At 50.5% G+C, this 18,433-nt stretch overlaps 1 protein-coding gene across 1 annotated transcript in view; it reads right to left on the bottom strand.

The window, feature by feature from the left end:
* Positions 1–10,931: 10,931 nt before the first annotated feature.
* LOC140898849 (scavenger receptor cysteine-rich type 1 protein M130-like) overlaps positions 10,932–18,433 on the bottom strand; it is a 54,347-nt gene continuing 46,845 nt past the window's right edge. The window contains exons 14-17 of the mRNA XM_073313377.1: positions 16,322–16,405; positions 13,032–13,121; positions 11,922–12,065; positions 10,932–11,080 (exon numbers count right to left, since the gene is read on the bottom strand). Of these exons, the coding sequence (XP_073169478.1) occupies positions 10,932–11,080; positions 11,922–12,065; positions 13,032–13,121; positions 16,322–16,405 (467 nt within the window). The remainder of the gene's footprint in view (positions 11,081–11,921; positions 12,066–13,031; positions 13,122–16,321; positions 16,406–18,433) is intronic.

Below are 18,433 nucleotides of genomic sequence, written 5' to 3'. Positions count from 1 at the left end.
ATCAAGTTTCTCTTGAGGGCCGGAGGGTAGTTCCAGAGCACAGTGACCTGGTGGTCCCACTGAGTCCAGGGACAAAAAGGGTGACAGCTTGAAAGTGCTGATTGACCCAATCCGCTCAGACTTACTCTGTTAATACGTGTGTGTGTGTGTGTGTTCATCTGGTTCTGGGGCTGGAGGAACCCAGCCCTGGGGAACCTAGGTCCTGCGAGATGGCTCCATTGGGAGGGGACATGCAGAAGGGAAAGGTAGAGCTCCATATAAAAACACAAGTGACACAAACAGTACATTAATAGAATTATAGAAACACCTCCCCCCCCCCCCCAGAAGAGTAACCCTAACAAATGAGCATACCCCAAAGTAACAGGCAAATCTGGTAACATAGTAAATAGGATGAAATAGGGTTAAGCTGCTCGACCAGAGTGTCTGTTTGCGGGCAACAGAGGTTTTAACTGAGTACATTTTCAGGAGACCACAAAACTGAGGTATTAACTGGGACATGAACGTTGTGCCCCGGTCTGTCAGGAGAACTCTTAGAAACCCGCCTCTTGCAAACACATCCATTAATTGAGTAGCGATTGTGTCTGGGACACTGCCGAGCACAGGGCTATGGCTCGGGTTACCAAGTGGCATAATGAACAGTCACCAACATAAACTGACATCAGATTGAACTTGGTTCCAGGGACCACAAGAGGTCGACCCCAATGTTGGCAAAAGGGCTGCTCAGCAATAGAAGAGGACTGAGGGACCCTGTGGGCTGGCTGTGGGACCACCAGTTGGCATTCTGGACAGGATGAACAATAATTTTTCAGGTTGCAATAATCCAAGGGCCAAAGGAACTGGGCCAGAATCCTCCCCTAGGTCTTTTCCACTCCCAAGTGACAGGACCACGGTACATCTTGGGCCAGTTTTAACACTTAGTTCCAATACAACTTAAGGACCAGGAGTTGGATTTGGCAGGCCCTGGTTTTTTTGTCCCGGATCTCTCTCTCTCACACACACACACACACACACACCCCCTCCCAAGAGATCCCCTTTTAGTTCAAAATGGGGGTGCTGGGAATCCTGGTCAGCAGTAACCAACAATCCATGTGCCCAAGTCAACCAGGCATACGGAAGACTCAAGACTGGCTCCTCCCTCTGACTCTGGATGAAGTTGGGCCCCTCCTCTCAGGCCAGGGGGTTGTCCTGAGAAGGAGGCTGTGCCTGTGGCTGCTCTTCAGGGAGCTCCAAACTACACTGCACCCTGACCCTTCAGGCCTGACACTGCTCCCAACAGCACTTTGGTTTGGAACCGAACAGCTCAGGGTCAGAAAATGGGAAAATTTCTTTAAGCTTAACTTGGGATGCCAAGAGGAGGTTAAGTGCCAACCCTGCCTTCCCAGCTACCCTCACAAGACTGGTTACAGGTCCCCACAGGTCCCCTGTCCCAGCCCAATACCATCAGGTAGGCTAGGAGTCAGGCCATCGCCACTGACATTTCAACCTGCTGCTCCAGACCATTAACCTGACTTTAGCCACACGGTAGAACCAAACATCCCGATGAATACACTCTATATAGACCAATTCAGCCCCTTTAGAGATCTGTGCGCGTTTGATTGCCAAGTGAGCTGTAGCTCACGAAAGCTTGTGCTTAAATAAATTTGTTGGTCTCTAAGGTGCTATAAGTACTCCTAAGCTTTTCCCAGAGACTCACGCTCCAGTTCAGTCTCCAGAAAGTTCTCTACGAGGCAGACTGCCTCCTCCAGGCAAGTCACCCGGTGGCAGCCAACCCACAACTTGGGCCACCCCAGGATAGTTTGGAAAAACTGTTCTAACATCACCATTTCCACTGGCAAATAAGTCTCTGATTTCAGCCAAGAAGAGAACACAAATCCTAGAATCGTTGGGCTGCAGCCCTCGGTGGGAATCTAGAGCCAATGGGTTCATGTTTGAATGGACGATGATAGCCCTCTCCACTAAGTCTTAGGCAGCCTAGTAGGGTTCCTGCAGTGTCCCATTGTCCATTGCCATCTCAACCCCCAGGTCATGACACACTGCTTGGGCCTCTCCTGTTGAGTAAGGAGCAATCTTAGTGGCCCACTCCTCCAGGGCTAATAGTATGCCCTGGCCAGCTGCTCAAAAGTCCCTAGGAAGGCCTCAAGAACATCTTCTCTCCCCATTCTGGTGAGGGCTTCTCCCTCCCACACAGGAAACCACAGCCCCGCACTCACCTGTGGGCTCCAGTTTTCAGATGAGGCATAAACCACTGCTGCTCCCTGCTGCTTTTGCTGGCACTGTTGTTGTTGTAACTGAAGCTTCTGGTGTAACTGCTGCTGTTGGGTCACAATCTGCTGCAGCTGCTGATGTTGTAGCTACAGTTGCTCCCCCCTCCATTGTAAAGAGGATTCAAGAGCCATGGTTTCCTGGGTAGTAGCAGACACAGCCTGCATCCTCCACCCTTCCGCTGGGCCTGTCCACCAGCATGGGGGCAAAACAACCAGCCCCACCCGACTCTGCTTTAGTCACCTCTGTTGTTCCTCTGCCACACAAAGACAAGGCATATGGAAAAGTAACACAAGTGATAGTCCTGACCTGGGCTGATACTTCAGGGTCCTCTAGCCCCAATAGCTCAGGGGTCACAGCCCTCCCTTTGCCTCAGGGGGCTACAGGACCCTGCACTATTGCAGCCTCCTCCTCCTCCTACTGCTCAGGGAAGTGTTTGTCTTCTGTTCCCCCCAGGCCTGGGTCCTCTCTTACATCTTCCAGCTGGGAACTGGAGCCACTCATTAGCTGCTGCTTAGCTGGATCAGCTGGTTCCCTACACTTGCCTGCTGAGCTTCTCCTTAGGCCAGAGCCTCCTGCTCCCTGGCTGGACAGGCCCTTCATAGAGCAGACCCCTGTGCTAAGGAGAGCATTTGGGTTTGTTAGCTAAAGAAGTTGAGGGCTAGTAAACTAAAAAACGGCTCCTTCTGTTCTTAGTCCCTCCTGTGTTCAGATTTTGTACATTCCTTGGAAACAACCAAGATTGCACCAAAGAAAATACCAGACACCAACAATTTCTGCTTCCAGCTGGAACAGCCCCAGAGCCCCAAACTCTGACGAGCTGCTTGGGTTGAAAAGGGGCAACAGCCCCAGTCAGGATTAGGGCCCCATTGTACATTGAGGGCTGTACAAATACATAATAAAAGAGAGTCCCTGGCCTGCAAACTCTGTGAGGAACACGCTCAGTGTCTGGTTTTCAAAACCAGCAGCTTGAATTAGGCGTCCAATTTGATCCTTCGGCACTGGCCTGCAGTCGTGTAGTTGGGATGCAGTGACCATGAGTTGGTTGAGTTCAGGATCCTGACGCAGGGAAGAAAGGTAAGCAGCAGGATACGGATCCTGGACTTCAGGAAAGCAGACTTCGACTCCCTCAGGGAACGGATGGCCAGGATCCCCTGGGGGACTAACTTGAAGGGGAAAGGAGTCCAGGAGAGCTGGCTGCGTTTCAAGGAATCCCTGTTGAGGTTACAGGGACAAACCATCCCAATGAGTCGAAAGAAAGTAAATATGGCAGGCGACCAGCTTGGCTTAATGGTGAAATCCTAGCGGATCTTAAACATAAAAAAGAAGCTTACAAGAAGTGGAAGGTTGGACATATGACCAGGGAAGAGTATAAAAATATTGCTCGGGCATGTAGGAATGATATCAGGAGGGCCAAATCGCACCTGGAGCTGCAGCTAGCAAGAGATGTCAAGAGTAACAAGAAGGGTTTCTTCAGGTATGTTGGCAACAAGAAGAAAGCCAAGGAAAGTGTGGGCCCCTTACTGAATGAGGGAGGCAACCTAGTGACAGAGGATGTGGAAAAAGCTAAGGTACTCAATGCTTTTTTTGCCTCTGTTTTCACTAACAAGGTCAGCTCCTACTGCTGTGCTGGGCACCACAAAATGGGGAAGAGATGGCCAGCCCTCTGTGGAGATAGAGGTGGTTAGGGACTATTTAGAAAAGCTGGACGTGCACAAGTCCATGGGGCCGGACGAGTTGCATCCGAGAGTGCTGAAGGAATTGGCAGCTGTGATTGCAGAGCCATTGGCCATTATCTTTGAAAACTCGTGGCGAACGGGGGAAGTCCCGGATGACTGGAAAAAGGCTAATGTAGTGCCCATCTTTAAAAAAGGGAAGAAGGAGGATCCTGGGAACTACAGGCCAGTCAGCCTCACCTCAGTCCCTGGAAAAATCATGGAGCAGGTCTTCAAAGAATCAATCCTGAAGCACTTTCATGAGAGGAAAGTGATCAGGAACAGCCAGCATGGATTCACCAAGGGAAGGTCATGCCTGACTAATCTAATCACCTTTTATGATGAGATTACTGGTTCTGTGGATGAAGGGAAAGCAGTGGATGTATTGTTTCTTGACTTTAGCAAAGCTTTTGACACAGTCTCCCACAGTATTCTTGTCAGCAAGTTAAGGAAGTATGGGCTGGATGAATGCACTATAAGGTGGGTAGAAAGCTGGCTAGATTGTCGGGCCTAACGGATAGTGATCAATGGCTCCATGTCTAGTTGGCAGCCGGTATCAAGTGGAGTGCCCCAAGGGTCAGTCCTGGGGCCGGTTTTGTTCAATATCTTCATAACTGATCTGGAGGATGGTGTGGATTGCACTCTCAGCAAATTTGCGGATGATACTAAACTGGGAGGAGTGGTAGATACGCTGGAGGGGAGGGATAGGATACAGAAGGACCTAGACAAATTGGAAGATTGGGCCAAAAGAAATCTGATGAGGTTCAATAAGGATAAGTGCAGGGTCCTGCACTTAGGATGGAAGAATCCAATGCACCGCTACAGACGAGGGACCGAATGGCTAGGCAGCAGTTCTGCAGAAAAGGACCTGGGGTGACAGTGGAGGAGAAGCTGGATATGAGTCAGCAGTGTGCCCTTGTTGCCAAGAAGGCCAATGGCATTTTGGGATGTATAAGTAGGGGCATAGCGAGCAGATCGAGGGACGTGATCGTTCCCCTCTATTCCACATTGGTGAGGCCTCATCTGGAGTACTGTGTCCAGTTTTGGGCCCCACACTACAAGAAGGATGTGGATAAATTGGAGAGAGTCCAGTGAAGGGCAACAAAAATGATTAGGGGTCTGGAACACATGACTTATGAGGAGAGGCTGAGGGAGCTGGGATGGTTTAGCCTGCAGAAGAGAAGAATGAGGGGGGATTTGATAGCTGCTTTCAACTACCTGAAAGGGGGTTCCAAAGAGGATGGCTCTAGACTGTTCTCAATGGTAGCAGATGACAGAACGAGGAGTAATGGTCTCAAGTTGCAGTGGGGGAGGTTTAGATTGGATATTAGGAAAAACTTTTTCACTCAGAGGGTGGTGAAACACTGGAATGCGTTACCTAGGGAGGTGGTAGAATCTCCTTCCTTAGAGGTTTTTAAGGTCAGGCTTGACAAAGCCCTGGCTGGGATGATTTAACTGGGAATTGGTCCTGCTTTGAACAGGGGGTTGGACTAGATGACCTTCTGGGGTCCCTTCCAACCCTGATATTCTATGATTCTATGATTGGGAGTAAATGAGAGTAAACAGAGTTTATCCAGGTGTCCTTTGGGGAATATGGAGTTTAGTTTGGGAGTTCACCCACCTCCTTTTTTTACCACTACATCACTGCCTGCCTGATTCCCACGAGTGCTCAGCATTGAAAAGCCTTTTTTATCAGGATTTTCTCTCTTCGGCTGTATTTGGAGAACCCCTCCCCTCCTGTGCATGTGACCGACAGCACAGATCCAGGCTGGGCTGAGGAAGATAACAGTGTTAGTCCAGTGTCACAGATGTGCTGATGCCAACAGCTGGTTCGTGCCCTTGTGAATGCAGGGTCTCAGCTCCCTGCAGGAGAGATGGCTGATGTGGCAGACAGCTCGAGCTTCCTCCATGAGTTTCAGCAGCGTGAGCCATTAGCATCTCAACACCTGCCTGATCCCAGTGACCTGAATCAATCTCATTGCTGCTGTGCAGCCTTCCAACCCAGCCGGCTGAATTCACAGAGTCTGCTAAAGGGCAGGTAAATAACAGAATAACCTTAATTTCCTCCTTGCCTGCAGCTGTGTACTTCTTCGGTAAGGCCCCCTAGTGGCCTCTCGAAAAAGTGTCCTGAGACAAAATCCTCCTCTGTGAGGAGGGAATGAAAAGAAAACATTCATCGATCCAGCCATGCACTAAACATCAACACAGACTATTAAAAACATCCCAGAGAAGGCTGGGAAGACTGCCTGATACTTCAGCCTCATGCTAGGGGACTGTTCTGCCCAAGTAAAGCACTTGATTACTAAATCCCTGAGTTCCTCAGGTATCCAAGGTCTCACCTAATCTTTCAGGAAGGAGGGAGGCTCTTAGATCTAGCTGGCTGTCTCCTTTTAGTCAGATTCAGAGGAGATGGTGGATGGTCTATTTGAGCAGGGGGCTCATTACTCGCAGGTTCAGCCCGGAAGTACGGATCTGAGTGCTCCGTGAGATTTACCTGCTGAAAAGCCTGGTGTGAAATGATACTCCAGAAGTCGAACAGGGTCAGATCGAGGGGTGTTCAGCTGTGCCTGTTCTATTCCTCCTTCTGCAGAGCCTTTCAGCCACACCCGATCTCCTGCATTCAGCTCCCTCAGGGGATTGAGTCTGTGACTCCTGACGAAGTTTCTCTTCTGATGGCTTTTAGGTTGTTCTTCCTTTTTTAGGAGCATTAGAAATTCAGTCCAACTAAGATCTAATAGTGAAGGGATGGTTGGGATGATGGAACTCAACTCAGCTCCTCATTGGGCCTGAATTCTTTTGCCAGAGGTGCTGGCAAGCAGGGGAACAAGGCCAGATATTGTAAGAATTTGTTCCACTGTTTTCACAGAGAGTTGTGCTTCCCCATGGTTTTATGAAAACTGGGAACTGATGTAATGAGTGAAACTGCAGGGATTTGTAAATTTAACAGTGTCCAATAGTAACTGAGGATCATTATCAGAGCAGACTTACAGTGGGATTCCATTGCAGTCAAACATGGATTTCCTCCTGACCCCACTGTCTGTGATGTAGTGGTCAGCACCTTGGTTATTTCAATAAATCTTGACAAGCAGTCAGTGAATGGAAGGGAGGTTCGATTAGCCAGCTGGAGAAGATCTTTCCACCATGGTGTGTCTGGGAGAGGGAAGGAAACGATGGTTCTGGTTGGTTGGTTCTCATGTGAATGCAGGTCTCAGAGTTCTCACCTCTCTCTCGGGTACTTGTTGCTCAGTGAGGGCCACTGTTGAGCTGTTTCTGCACATTTTGGTCTGGCTTGGTGGCCCCCGTGCAGTTTATGCAGAATGTCCTTTTTCACCCCCATGTGGGGATGACTAGTCTGGACCCCTTCAACAACAGACTGGGGTCAAGGCTAAGATCATCTGAAATCACCCAGTTCAGCTTCATAGAGATGTCTGATGTTGCTCTTATGTCCAGCCTTCTTTGCAGACTTTTCTGAGGGCTTGTCTACATTACCCGCTGGATCGATGGGCAGCAATCAACCCAGCAGGGGTCGATGTAGTCTAGACACAATAAGTTGACGGCCGAGCGCTCTCCCGTCGACAGACACCTATCTCCCTGACTGGTCATTTGTATTGTGTATTGCACTCCTCACAATGGAAGCCTATTTGTCTTCTGAGCCAGAGGAAGTGGAAAGTCTGCAAAATCTACAAGAGAGAAATTCTACAGGGAGGAACAAAAGAGCGGGGGGTGTCCTGTTTATGAATCAAGACAAAGGATGGGACGGTATATTTTTAGGGGGGCAAAGGAACACACAGGATCCTTCACTTTGGAGGCAAGCTGCCAGCGTACTTGACTCATGAAAGGAAGGTCACAGCCAATGTGGCTGTAAAACGCTGCAAGTGTTTTGGGTAAGGATTATTCTACAAGACATGAGAGTATCTTGTTAATTAAATCTGGGCTGCAGAAGGCATGTTACAATTTTGTTTTATACATAATTCCTTTCCAATACTTCTGCTTGCTACTGCTTGAATCTCAGTCTTTGTTAAATAATCTTATACTTGATTTAACTAGAAGCATATCTAAGTGCTGTATGATGAGTGGAGCAGTGATCGGAGGTGTAACTGCTAAGCTGGGTTCCACAGCTTCTTTTGAAGCAATGACTCCATGAATATTGTGAGTGTCTAGGGGACCAGGAGCTGGACTGGAGGAGGATTTACAGTAAAACACAGGGTGCCCTGGCATGGGGCTCCCCAATGACAGGGGGCCCCAGGGGGCAGGTGTGGGGGCAGAAGCTTGGTCCTGCTGACTCCTGCTGCAGACTCTGCACGCACCGGTAGCCAAGCTCCCCCCTTCCCCGCCTCTTTCCCACCTCCTCCCCTCAGCGTGCTGTGGTCCCGCCCCTCCGTCTCCCTCCCAGCGCTTCCCCCGCCGCCAAGCAGCTGTTTGCCAGCACTCAGGTCACTCCGGGAGGGAGCGGGAGGAGAGGGGCCACAGCACCCTTGTGGGAGGAGGCGGAGAAGATGTCGGGGTGGGACCTTGGGGCAGGGGCTGGAATCAGGGCAGGGTGGAGCAAAGGCGGGGCACCTGCAGTCGCCCTACACATACCTCCCCAAACCTCTGTCGTGAGCTGCTCAGGGCAGGGGGCTGGAGTGGGGTGGGTCAGGGGACTGAGAGCACCCCCACGACCTCACCCCCAAAACCCCAGCCCCTTGCCCTGACTCCTGCACCCCCCTCACACACTCCCAGCCCCCTGCCCTCCTTGACTCCTGTAACCCCCCCACATACCCAGCCCCCCCACTCCTCATGCCCTGACTCCTGCACTCCTCCATCCCCACCCCCACCCTGAGCACCAAACGGGAGCTCCTCCCCCTCCCCCACATTCCCACCTGCACCCCTCGCACCAAATGGGAGCTGCCCCAGGTAAGCGCTCCACACTTAACCTCCTGCCCCAACTCTGAACCCCCTCCTGCATCCTAAATCCCTCCCAGACCCTGTACCCCCTCACACACTCCCAGCCATGACTCCTGCACCCCTTCACACACACCCAGCCCCCTGCCCTGCCTGACTCCTGCAACCCCTCACACACCTGCCCCCTACAGCCCCAGCCCCCTGCCCACCCTGACTCCTGCACCCTCCCCACATCCCCACCTGCACCCCTTGCACCAAACAACAGCTGTCCCAGGTAAGTGCTCTAAACCCCAACCCCCTGCCCTAGCCCTGAGCCTCCTCCTGCACCCTAACTCCTGGCCAGACCCTGCACCCCAACCTCTGGCCTGCTCCTGCACCCTAACTTCCTCCCAGACCCTGCACCTCCAGCCCTGAGCCCCCTCCCACACCCTAAGTCCTGGTCAGACCCCGCACCTCAATGTTTTTTTACATTTTTTTTTATAAAGCGCTCTTATCCAAAGCGCTTTACAATAGTTAGCTAATGGTACAAACAATATTTAGAAAGATCATTAAGTGGTCCGTTGAGACCCTCTGCAATTTTCAAGTGGCCTGTGGAAAAGTAAGTTAGACTACAAAAACAATCAAGATACCTCACTTTATTTTCATTTACTTCCTATTACTTATAGGAGGAGGAGGAAGAAAAAAGGGGACGGGAGGGAGATAAGAGAGAATGTCCTTTTTCTTGTCTGGATCCCAAGGAGGGGCCCGCAAAATGAAGCTGAGCACAGGGCCGGGGGGCCCCACTAACTCTAAATCTGCCAATGAGCTGGACACTGCAGGGAGACGCTTGGAGGGCTCGAGGCTTAGTGTACACCTACCTCTAAGCTGTGTGGTAACAGCAGGGCCTGTGAGGCACAGAGGGGAGGACTTGTGTTGCCCAGGGCCAGTGGAGGTGGGATCTGAGCCATGGCAGGCACAGATAAGTCTTCCTCCTGCTTGACTAGAGATTGGACTGGAGAGGCACCCCAGACACTCGGCCTGAACAGCCCTGACTCTCGACTGGACCTTTTCTATTTCCATTGTAGCCGTGTACAGATGAAGTGACCAAGCTGAATGCAGGATTTGTGGTGAAGGAAAGACAGACACCTCTGTGAAATAGTGATGCACTCTGCAAGCATTCTGGTATTTACTTCTCTGAGGATTAATTCGAACACTTTTGGCTTCTGCACTGGTCAGTACTCAGCTCAGCATTGATTGTAAACTGTATTTGTAGATTGTCATGGAAATGAACATGCCACTGTGCGAAGATGATTAGTTTTAATGGGGTTTCCAGTGAGAACTCAGTGACTTGTTACTTGTTGTAGCCTTATTGGTTCAGTGGAAATCCAGACTCTGATTAACCTTCCCCTTGTCACTATTGTCAATAAAATTCATTTATCATCCGAGCAGAAATATTCATCCTCTCTATTTATCACTAATGGGGAATTCTTTTCACCATTTGTTTAATTTCAGGTGTGAATTATCCAAGGAGCATTTCCCATTTATCTCCTTGGATTCAATGAAAGTTTCAAATCTGAATTCAGTTTCGGAATAACCTTGTTGCTCATCTCATAATGTTCTCTTGCTGGTGTCTCACTTTTACCACATGCCTGACGGAACGTTCAGTGTAAACTCACCTCCCATCAAACAGCCGGCCATACCCAGAGGTGGCCCATCCTTGTCTCTTGGTTTGTTTAATCTCAGCCTCTCCCAGTCGTGAACACTGGAAATTGCATAATTCATCTGACAAGAAAAACTTCCACTATGGGGAAAACTTTCAGAAAGGATTTAATAAGAAAAAGGCACAAAATGAAGCTGAAGAAATTACAGGGATAAAAAATCAGGAAAAGTCCATCCTGGCCAATCAGTGGGAAGTTATACAGTGGAAATTTGTGAACCTTTTCCCACTCGCCATTGAATTTCCTGCAACTTCTTACAAATTCTATAAAAACACCTGCTTTGTCTATCTACCAGGCAGGGTCTGTCTCTGGGCATCAGGCCAAAGGAAACATTTCTCAAAGAAAAAGGCAAAGCTTTTACATCATCACAAGGTTATTTTGTCCAATAACATTGTTCTGATACTGATCTCCCAGAGTCACCATGTCCCACATCATCGTAAGTTGTGTCTCCAAGAGGCAGGAATGGGGTATCCTTCTCCATCCCAGAAACACCTTCATTCCTTAGTGAGTGCAGATTCCAACCTGAAAATACCAAGGGAGACACATACAGTCAGTGGATCCATTTTATAGCGAGGTCTGGCTGCATAGCAAGAGTGGAGCGCACTCTGCAATATGGGTTAGAAAATGTTCCCTCTTCGTTCTTCTGATTGGGTCCATGACAAGTTTTAATCCATCACCTCTGTACGTATTCTGGAAGTAAAACCCTTGGTTTCCAGACCATTTAAAGGTGCCAAGTGACAACTGTATTTACCTGTCACTTCATGTACAAAACCCAATCACTTACGAGCAAGGAGCTCTTAGTTAAGGACATTGTATAATTCACTCTGCCCTAACAACAAACATGAACACATAATTCTGATCAAGTACGAAGCAATGCACATTTCATCACCACTGCACCTCCTCTGGGGTGGCTGGTGGTGTCTCTGCTGAAGACACAATGGGGAGGGGAGGGGAGATATTGGCCAAGGATAATGGGCAAATGCCCGACTTTTACAGGAAGCCTCACAAGCTCTTTAACATTTGCGCAGCATTAACAGGACTTTGGTTTATAAGATTCTGCCCAAAAGATACACGCGCAGTAAATTGGTCGCAATCCAGTAATCCAGGGTGTGGCAGCCACACAAGGATTTGAACCTAGGGATTGAGGGATCTTGCTGGTTTGACCATGAAATATCATTCAGCAAGGACCCCACTTTTCCTGTCACCATTGCAGGCACTGAAGCCTCTGCTTTGAGGGAATGAAAAGAAGAGAGAAGGAGAGTTTTTCTCACAGGCACGGGGTTGGCCGGGTTTGTTCCCTTGCTGCGTACCTCACATTTCCAGCCCTCCCACTCTGCAGAGACAGTGTGAAGTGCAAACTCACCTCCTTGTGAATCCCTGTTCCTCTCACTCGCCTCAGTGCCTTCCTCCTCATTCTGCCCCAAGCCAGTGTCACCTTCAGGGTCAGACACTTCTCTGGCATCATCATAACCATCCCCTGGGACATCTCCAGGCAGGGCAGGGGCATCTGACGTGAAGATGTGAAGTAATTAAGAGAATATTCACAGTGAAGATAGAAATAAACTACAAGCTGCAGATGCACCAGCCTCACCGGTCCCTGGGGATCTCTCAGCACTTCCACCCTCAGGACAGGAAGAGGAGCCCCCTCTGGAACCCTTAGACTGGGGGATTTCACATATCACACTGATTTGATACATTTCAATTGCTGGTTGAGTGGATCCTAGAGCTCCCAGATGACGAGGCAGAGCGGGAGTTATAGAAAGAGGTGACTGGGATCTAGTCCAGAGGGATTGCTCCACAAGGCATGCTATTATAATAATTACAAATGTAAATAACTTGGAATTGCCCAGAATTTGTTCCCGGCTTCCTAAACTTGACATTTTAAGATAATGTCTTTTCAGTGTGTTCTCCTGATACAGTTCACCCCATAAACTGCCATCAGTCTCCAACCTACTGATACCACTGGGCCAGCTAATAAGGGTGGGACATGGGCCCTTGGGTTTAAAATCTCCATGTCCCACCCACCCCCTGTCCCAGCGTGTCTGACACAGATGTATATAAGCTGCAATAGCTGCATGCCAGGAAAGGCTTTCAGGGAACATTGCTGCACTGTAGAGATCTCTGATTTGGGTTGTCTTTATAAATAGTGAGTAACCCTAGTGCTCCTGGCAGTGAGGGTCACAAGGCAGTGACCTGAGTCAAGTTCAGCATGGACAGCTGCTGAGCGAACTGCTCCTTCCATCCCTGCAATGGGCCTCTGTCATGACCTAGGACATCACATGCTTCCCTACCCCTGGGCCTCCACACAGCTCTTGTCATGCCCCTGGTCAGCGCCCCCAGCGTTACGGCAATACACAATACTGGTGGGTGAACTCCCTGGTTTTCTTAACAAACCACTATTGTCCCTACTGGAAAATACAGTTAGTTTTTTGTCAGGGTGACGTTGCTTCCAAGAGGCGGATTCACTGCTCACCTTGGCCGTTTGGAGTCTGGGGGACGTCGTTCAAGGCAGGCTCCTCCACATTATCGTAATCCAACTGAGACCCCCCTGGGGAAACTCCCTCTGGAACAGCAAACACCACACTCAGCCCATGACACCAGCAGCGTCTCTTCAGCGTAGGTGACCCTTCTAACTAGAGCTGTTTGTCATGGCACGTGAGAGGGGAAGTTGCAGGGGCCCATGGGGAGAGGGGCACAAGTCAGAGAACTACAGTAAAACAGGAGTCCCAGAAATAACTCAGGGCCAATCCTGTCCCTGCAGAATCCAACAGCAGCTCTTTCATGTGTTTCCATGGGAGCAGGATCTGGGCCTGTGCTGAGATAACAGGTTGGAACATGGGCGCTGCCAGGCCAGAGCCGGCCTGTGTGAATCCAGCTGATCTCTGCAGACAGGTTTGAATTTTCCTGTTACACTGGGGAGGGGGAACCTCCTCTCTGCACATAGGCGCTGACTCCATGGGTGCTCTGGGGCTCAAACACCCATGGGAAAAAATAGTGGCTGCTCAGCACCCAGGAGCCCGAGCCTGAGCGTGGAAAGTGATGAGTTCTGCCCTTGGCTCAGGGAGTTTGATTATAAACAGAGGCAGGGGGATGAAGACAACAAAAGGCTTCTCATTAAATCAAATTTAATTAATTAAGAATAATTAGATCATAGAATCATAGAAGATTAGGGTTGGAAGAGACCTCAGGAGGTCATCTAGTCCCACCCTCTGCTCAAAGCAGGACTAACACCAACTAAATCATCCCAGCCAGGGCTTTGTCAAGCCGGGCCTTAAAAACCTCTAAGGATGGAGATTCCACCACCTCCCTAGGTAACCCATTCCAGTGCTTCACCACCCTCCTTGTGAAATAGTGTTTCCTAATATCCAACCTAGACCTCCCCCACTGCAACTTGAGACCATTGCTTCTTCTTCTGTCATCTACCACCACTGAGAACAGCCGAGCTACATCCTCTTTGGAAACCCCGCTTCAGCTAGTTGAAGGCTGCTATCAAATTCCCCCTCACTCTTCTCTTCTGCAGACTGAACAAGACCAGTTCCCTCAGCCTCTCCTCATAAATCATGTGCCCCAGCCTCCTAATCACTAGACTCTCTCCAATTTGTCCATATCCCTTCTGTAGCGGGGGGGCCCAAAACTGGATGCAATACTCCAGGTGTGGCCTCACCAGTGCCAAATAGAGGGGAACAATCACTTCCTTCAATCTGCTGGCAATGTTCCTATTAATGCAGCCTAAAATGCCATTGGCCTTCTTGGCAACAAGGGCACACTTCTGACTCATATCCAGCTTCTCATTCACTGTATCCCCAGGTCCTTTTCTGCAGAACTGCTGCTTACCTAGTCGGTCCCTGGCCTGTAGCGGTGCATGGGATTCTTCCTTCCTAAGTGCAGGACTCTGCACTTCTCCTTGTTGAATCTCATCAGATTTCTTTTGGGCCCAATCCTCCAATTTGTCTATGTCACTCTGGACCCTACCCCTACCCTCCAGTGTATCTACCTCTCCCCCCGGTTTAGTCTCATCTGCGAACTTGCTGAGCATGCAATTAATCCCATCATCCAGATCTTTAATAAAGATGTTGAACAAAAGCGGCCCTAGGACTGACCCCTGGGGCACTCTGCTTGATGGTGATCCTGAAAGCATTCCCAGGCACTCCAGTTAAAAGATAAGAAACAAAGGGGAGGAATAAATGGTCCATTTTCAAAATGGAGAGAAGTAAATAGTGGTGTCCCCCAGGGGTCTGTACTGGGACCAGTGCTGTTCAACATATTCATCAATAATCTGCAAAAAGGGGTAAACAGTGAGGTGGCAAACTTTGCAGATGATACAAAATTACTCAAGATAGTTAAGTCCAAAGCTGATGGCAAAGAGTTACAAAGGTATCTTACAAAACTGGGCGACTTGGCAACAGAATGGCAGATGAAATTCAATGTTAAATGCAAAGTCATGCACATGGCAAAATATAATCCCAACTATATGTACAAAATGATGGTGCTTGAATTAGCTGTTACCCCTCAAGAAAGAGATCGTGGAGTCATTTGCAGTACTCTGGAAGCACTATGTTTCCAGAGTACTGCAAATTTATAAGAATCCTTCTCACGGTGCCTGTGTCATCCTGAACTCATTCTCCAGCTTCAGAAGACTTTAAAATTATTTTCAGTCCTCAATGGGACAGATGCAACTTAAGAATGTAGCTGTCCCTAACATGCATCAAGACAATACCAGGGAACGAGATGTAAATAAGATTGGGATGTTAGTGAAGACAGCTTGTAGGTGATTGCAATGATTTTACTATACTGTAATTCATGCTAAAGAAATTATGTAGTTCATAACAACTGAATGTTCATAACATTATTAAAATAGTAAAGATACCAATGCTAGACACATTCAATAACTAGACTATGAAAGAAGTGTCTAAACATGCTGAAAAGAGCCTCCCCCAAAAACTGGCTGAGTGCTCCCTCCCACCATCCGCCCCCCAACACATGCCTCTTTGGAAGCACCCACCGGGAAAACCAAAAGTCAGCATTTATGCATGGGAATTAAATCTCCTGCTAGGAGGGGACTGGCCTGATCCTTTGCGAGCTCCTGCTCTCCACTAGCCTCTCAGGCAGCCCAGGGCTCAGCTTGGCAGTGCTCCAGCTTCTCAGGGATTAGCTCATTTGCTCAGTGTCTCCTCTCCCAGCCACAGGCTAAACTCCCAAAGGGCCCAAATTCATGGACTCCCTTGAAAGCAGCTGGGGTAGAAATGCCGCTCCATTTATAATTAGAGATGGGCCCAGCCAGGAAGTTCACAACTAGGGTTTTACTTCAGCTTGATATAGTGACAGGTGCCAGCTGCAAAACTGAGATCCGAAGCTGGGTCAGAATCTGCAAATCCCCCCTCCCACAAAGTTCTGGTGGGTTCGGATCAGTGAGTTTGTCTGAGCCCATCTGTAATAACAACACAGGACAATCTTCCCCTCTCTTTCATGGGTGTAAGATGAACCCTGCTGGGCCCTGATGCCTGACACCCAAGAAAAGACCCCATCTCTTCCAGCTCCTCACCTGGGGAGGTCACTGGGAGCCACTCAGAGGGATCTGTGCTCAGGAGATGGTCACATGTTTCCATCCTGAGATTCTGACAGAAATCCTGTTCAATGGGATTAGACCTGACTGTGTAAAATGGGAACTGTGGGGGGGAAATGGCTGCGACTGCAGCAAGCGTCATAGAAATTCTGTTCTCTGCCCAGATTTGGGTATCTCAGCCTAAGTCTACTCCTCATTACCTTGTTCTGATCCGGGATCATTTTCCCCCTCGCTGTCCCCAGTGTAATACTGCAGCTTCGTCACTGAGTCATCTGAATAGGAGCCTGGAGAGACGAGAACCAGAAATTTATCACAGTGAGAACAGCAGAACTGAGGGACAGGGAACACATCCGGGGCCTGGAGTGAGATTTACAGTCTCAGTCTATTCCTCCTTCCAGAGAAGATGCTGAATCACAGCGATTCTGAGCGGTGAGAGGCTGACACAGCGTTCCCAAGAGAAATCTCCATGTTTCTGGGGTAAATGTGACTGACGGGATTCTACAATCTGACCTGAAATATCCTGGGGTGAGCGAAGGCCACATGTCTGGCTGCTGGTCCAGGGAAGTTCCACAATGGTCCTGGCCACCTCAGCCACAGAGGGGACTCCTCCTGCTTAACGGTAAATATCCACCTCCCCCATGAATCAGTTGATCAGCTCTCCATGGTGTTTCCAGATTAGGCCAAGACAGGCCCAGAGCAGAGTCTGTGATTCACTCTCATTATCTTGGCAGTGGTGCTGGGAGATGCCCTGAGCATGTTCCCAGAGCCCCACCACAGCAGAGCCCTGGGGCAGGATGTTCCCATCAGACATGGAGACAAAAGGGCACAAAGGATAAAAGGGCCGGGACTCAAAGCCATGAGGCTCTCCTGGGCTGATTTCTCTGCTCTGGGGTCAGGAAGGATCCCACCCAGCAGACCAGTGGCTGTGGTGGGAGGGGGACACAGAACATCCCCTGCCGCAAAGCTCCGAAGCAATTTTCAAATGATAGTTTAGCCTGGCCTCAGACAGTCACTTTCCTGACCCTTCACTGGTTACACTCCAAGACTGCAGGACGGGCATGGTGACATTAACTGTCCCTACAATTGCGGCTCGTAGAGCATGGTAGGAAGGAAGCCAAAACAAAACACCTTTCTTCCGCCCCTTTCCAGCCCTGCCCCGGTCTTCCCCTTTTCTGAGGCCCTGCCCCCCACTCACTCAAGCCCCACTCCTTCTCTCGTTCACTCTTCCCCACCTTCAACTCACTTTCACTGGGCTGCGGCAGGGGGTCGGGGTGCGGGAGGGGGTGAGGGCTCCAGCTGGGGGTGTGGGCTTTGGGGTGGGGTCAGAAATGAGGATTTCAGGATGTGGGAGGGGCTCTGGGGTAGGGTGGGGGGTGAGAGGTTTGAGGTACAGGAGGGGGCTCAGGGCTGGGGCAGGGGTTGGGGTGTGGGAGGGGCTCTGGGGTAGGGTGGGGGGTGAGAGGTTTGAGGTACAGGAGGGGGCTCTGGGCTGGGGTAGGGGGTTGGGGTGCAGGGGGGTGCAGGGTTCGGCCTCTGGGAGAGGGCTCAGGGCTGGGGCAGGGGTTGGGGTGTGGGAGGGGATTTGGGGTGTGGGCTCTGGGAAGGATTTTGGGTGTGAGAGGGGGCTCAGGGCTTGGAAAGGGGGTTGGGGTGCAGGAGGGGGATCAGGGTGCGGGCTCTGGGAGGGAATTTGGATGTGGGCGGGTGTTCGGATGTGGGAAGGGGTTCTGACCTGTGGGAGGGGGTTGGGGTATGGGAGGTAGTGAGGGCTCCAGCTGGGAGTGCGGGCTTGGGGTGGGGCCAAGGGGTTTGGAGTGCAGGATTGGGCTCAGTGCTGGAGCAGGGGGGTGGGTTGTGGGAAGGGGTGCACGCTCTGGCTGGGGGTGTGGGCTCTGGGGTGGGGCCAGGGATGAGGGGTTTGGGATGCAGGAGGATGATCAGGGCTGGGGCAGGGGGTTGAGGTTCAGGAGGGGGTGCAGGGTGCAGGTTCCAGGAGGGAGTTTGGGTGCGGGAGGCGGCTCAGAGCCTGGGCAGGGGGTTGGGGTGCGGGTGGAGGGTGCAGGGTCGGGGAGGGAGTGAGGGTGTGGGAGCGGGGTTCCGAACTGGAACAGGGGATTCGGGGTGTGGGATCCGGCTGGTTCTCAGCCAATGGGAGCAATGGAGCTGGCGCTTGAGGCAGGGGCAGCGTGCGGAGCTTCCATGGGTGCCCCTGTGCCTAGGGGCCGCAGGGACATGCCAGACACTTCTGGGAGCTGCATGGAGCCAGGGCAGATAGGGATTGTCATAAATATAAAGGGAAGGGAAAACCCCTT

The sequence above is a fragment of the Lepidochelys kempii genome, chromosome 1, assembly GCF_965140265.1.
Source record: "Lepidochelys kempii isolate rLepKem1 chromosome 1, rLepKem1.hap2, whole genome shotgun sequence".
Classification (NCBI taxonomy): domain Eukaryota; kingdom Metazoa; phylum Chordata; order Testudines; family Cheloniidae; genus Lepidochelys; species Lepidochelys kempii.
This window is presented reverse-complemented; position numbering and strand designations above follow the sequence as displayed.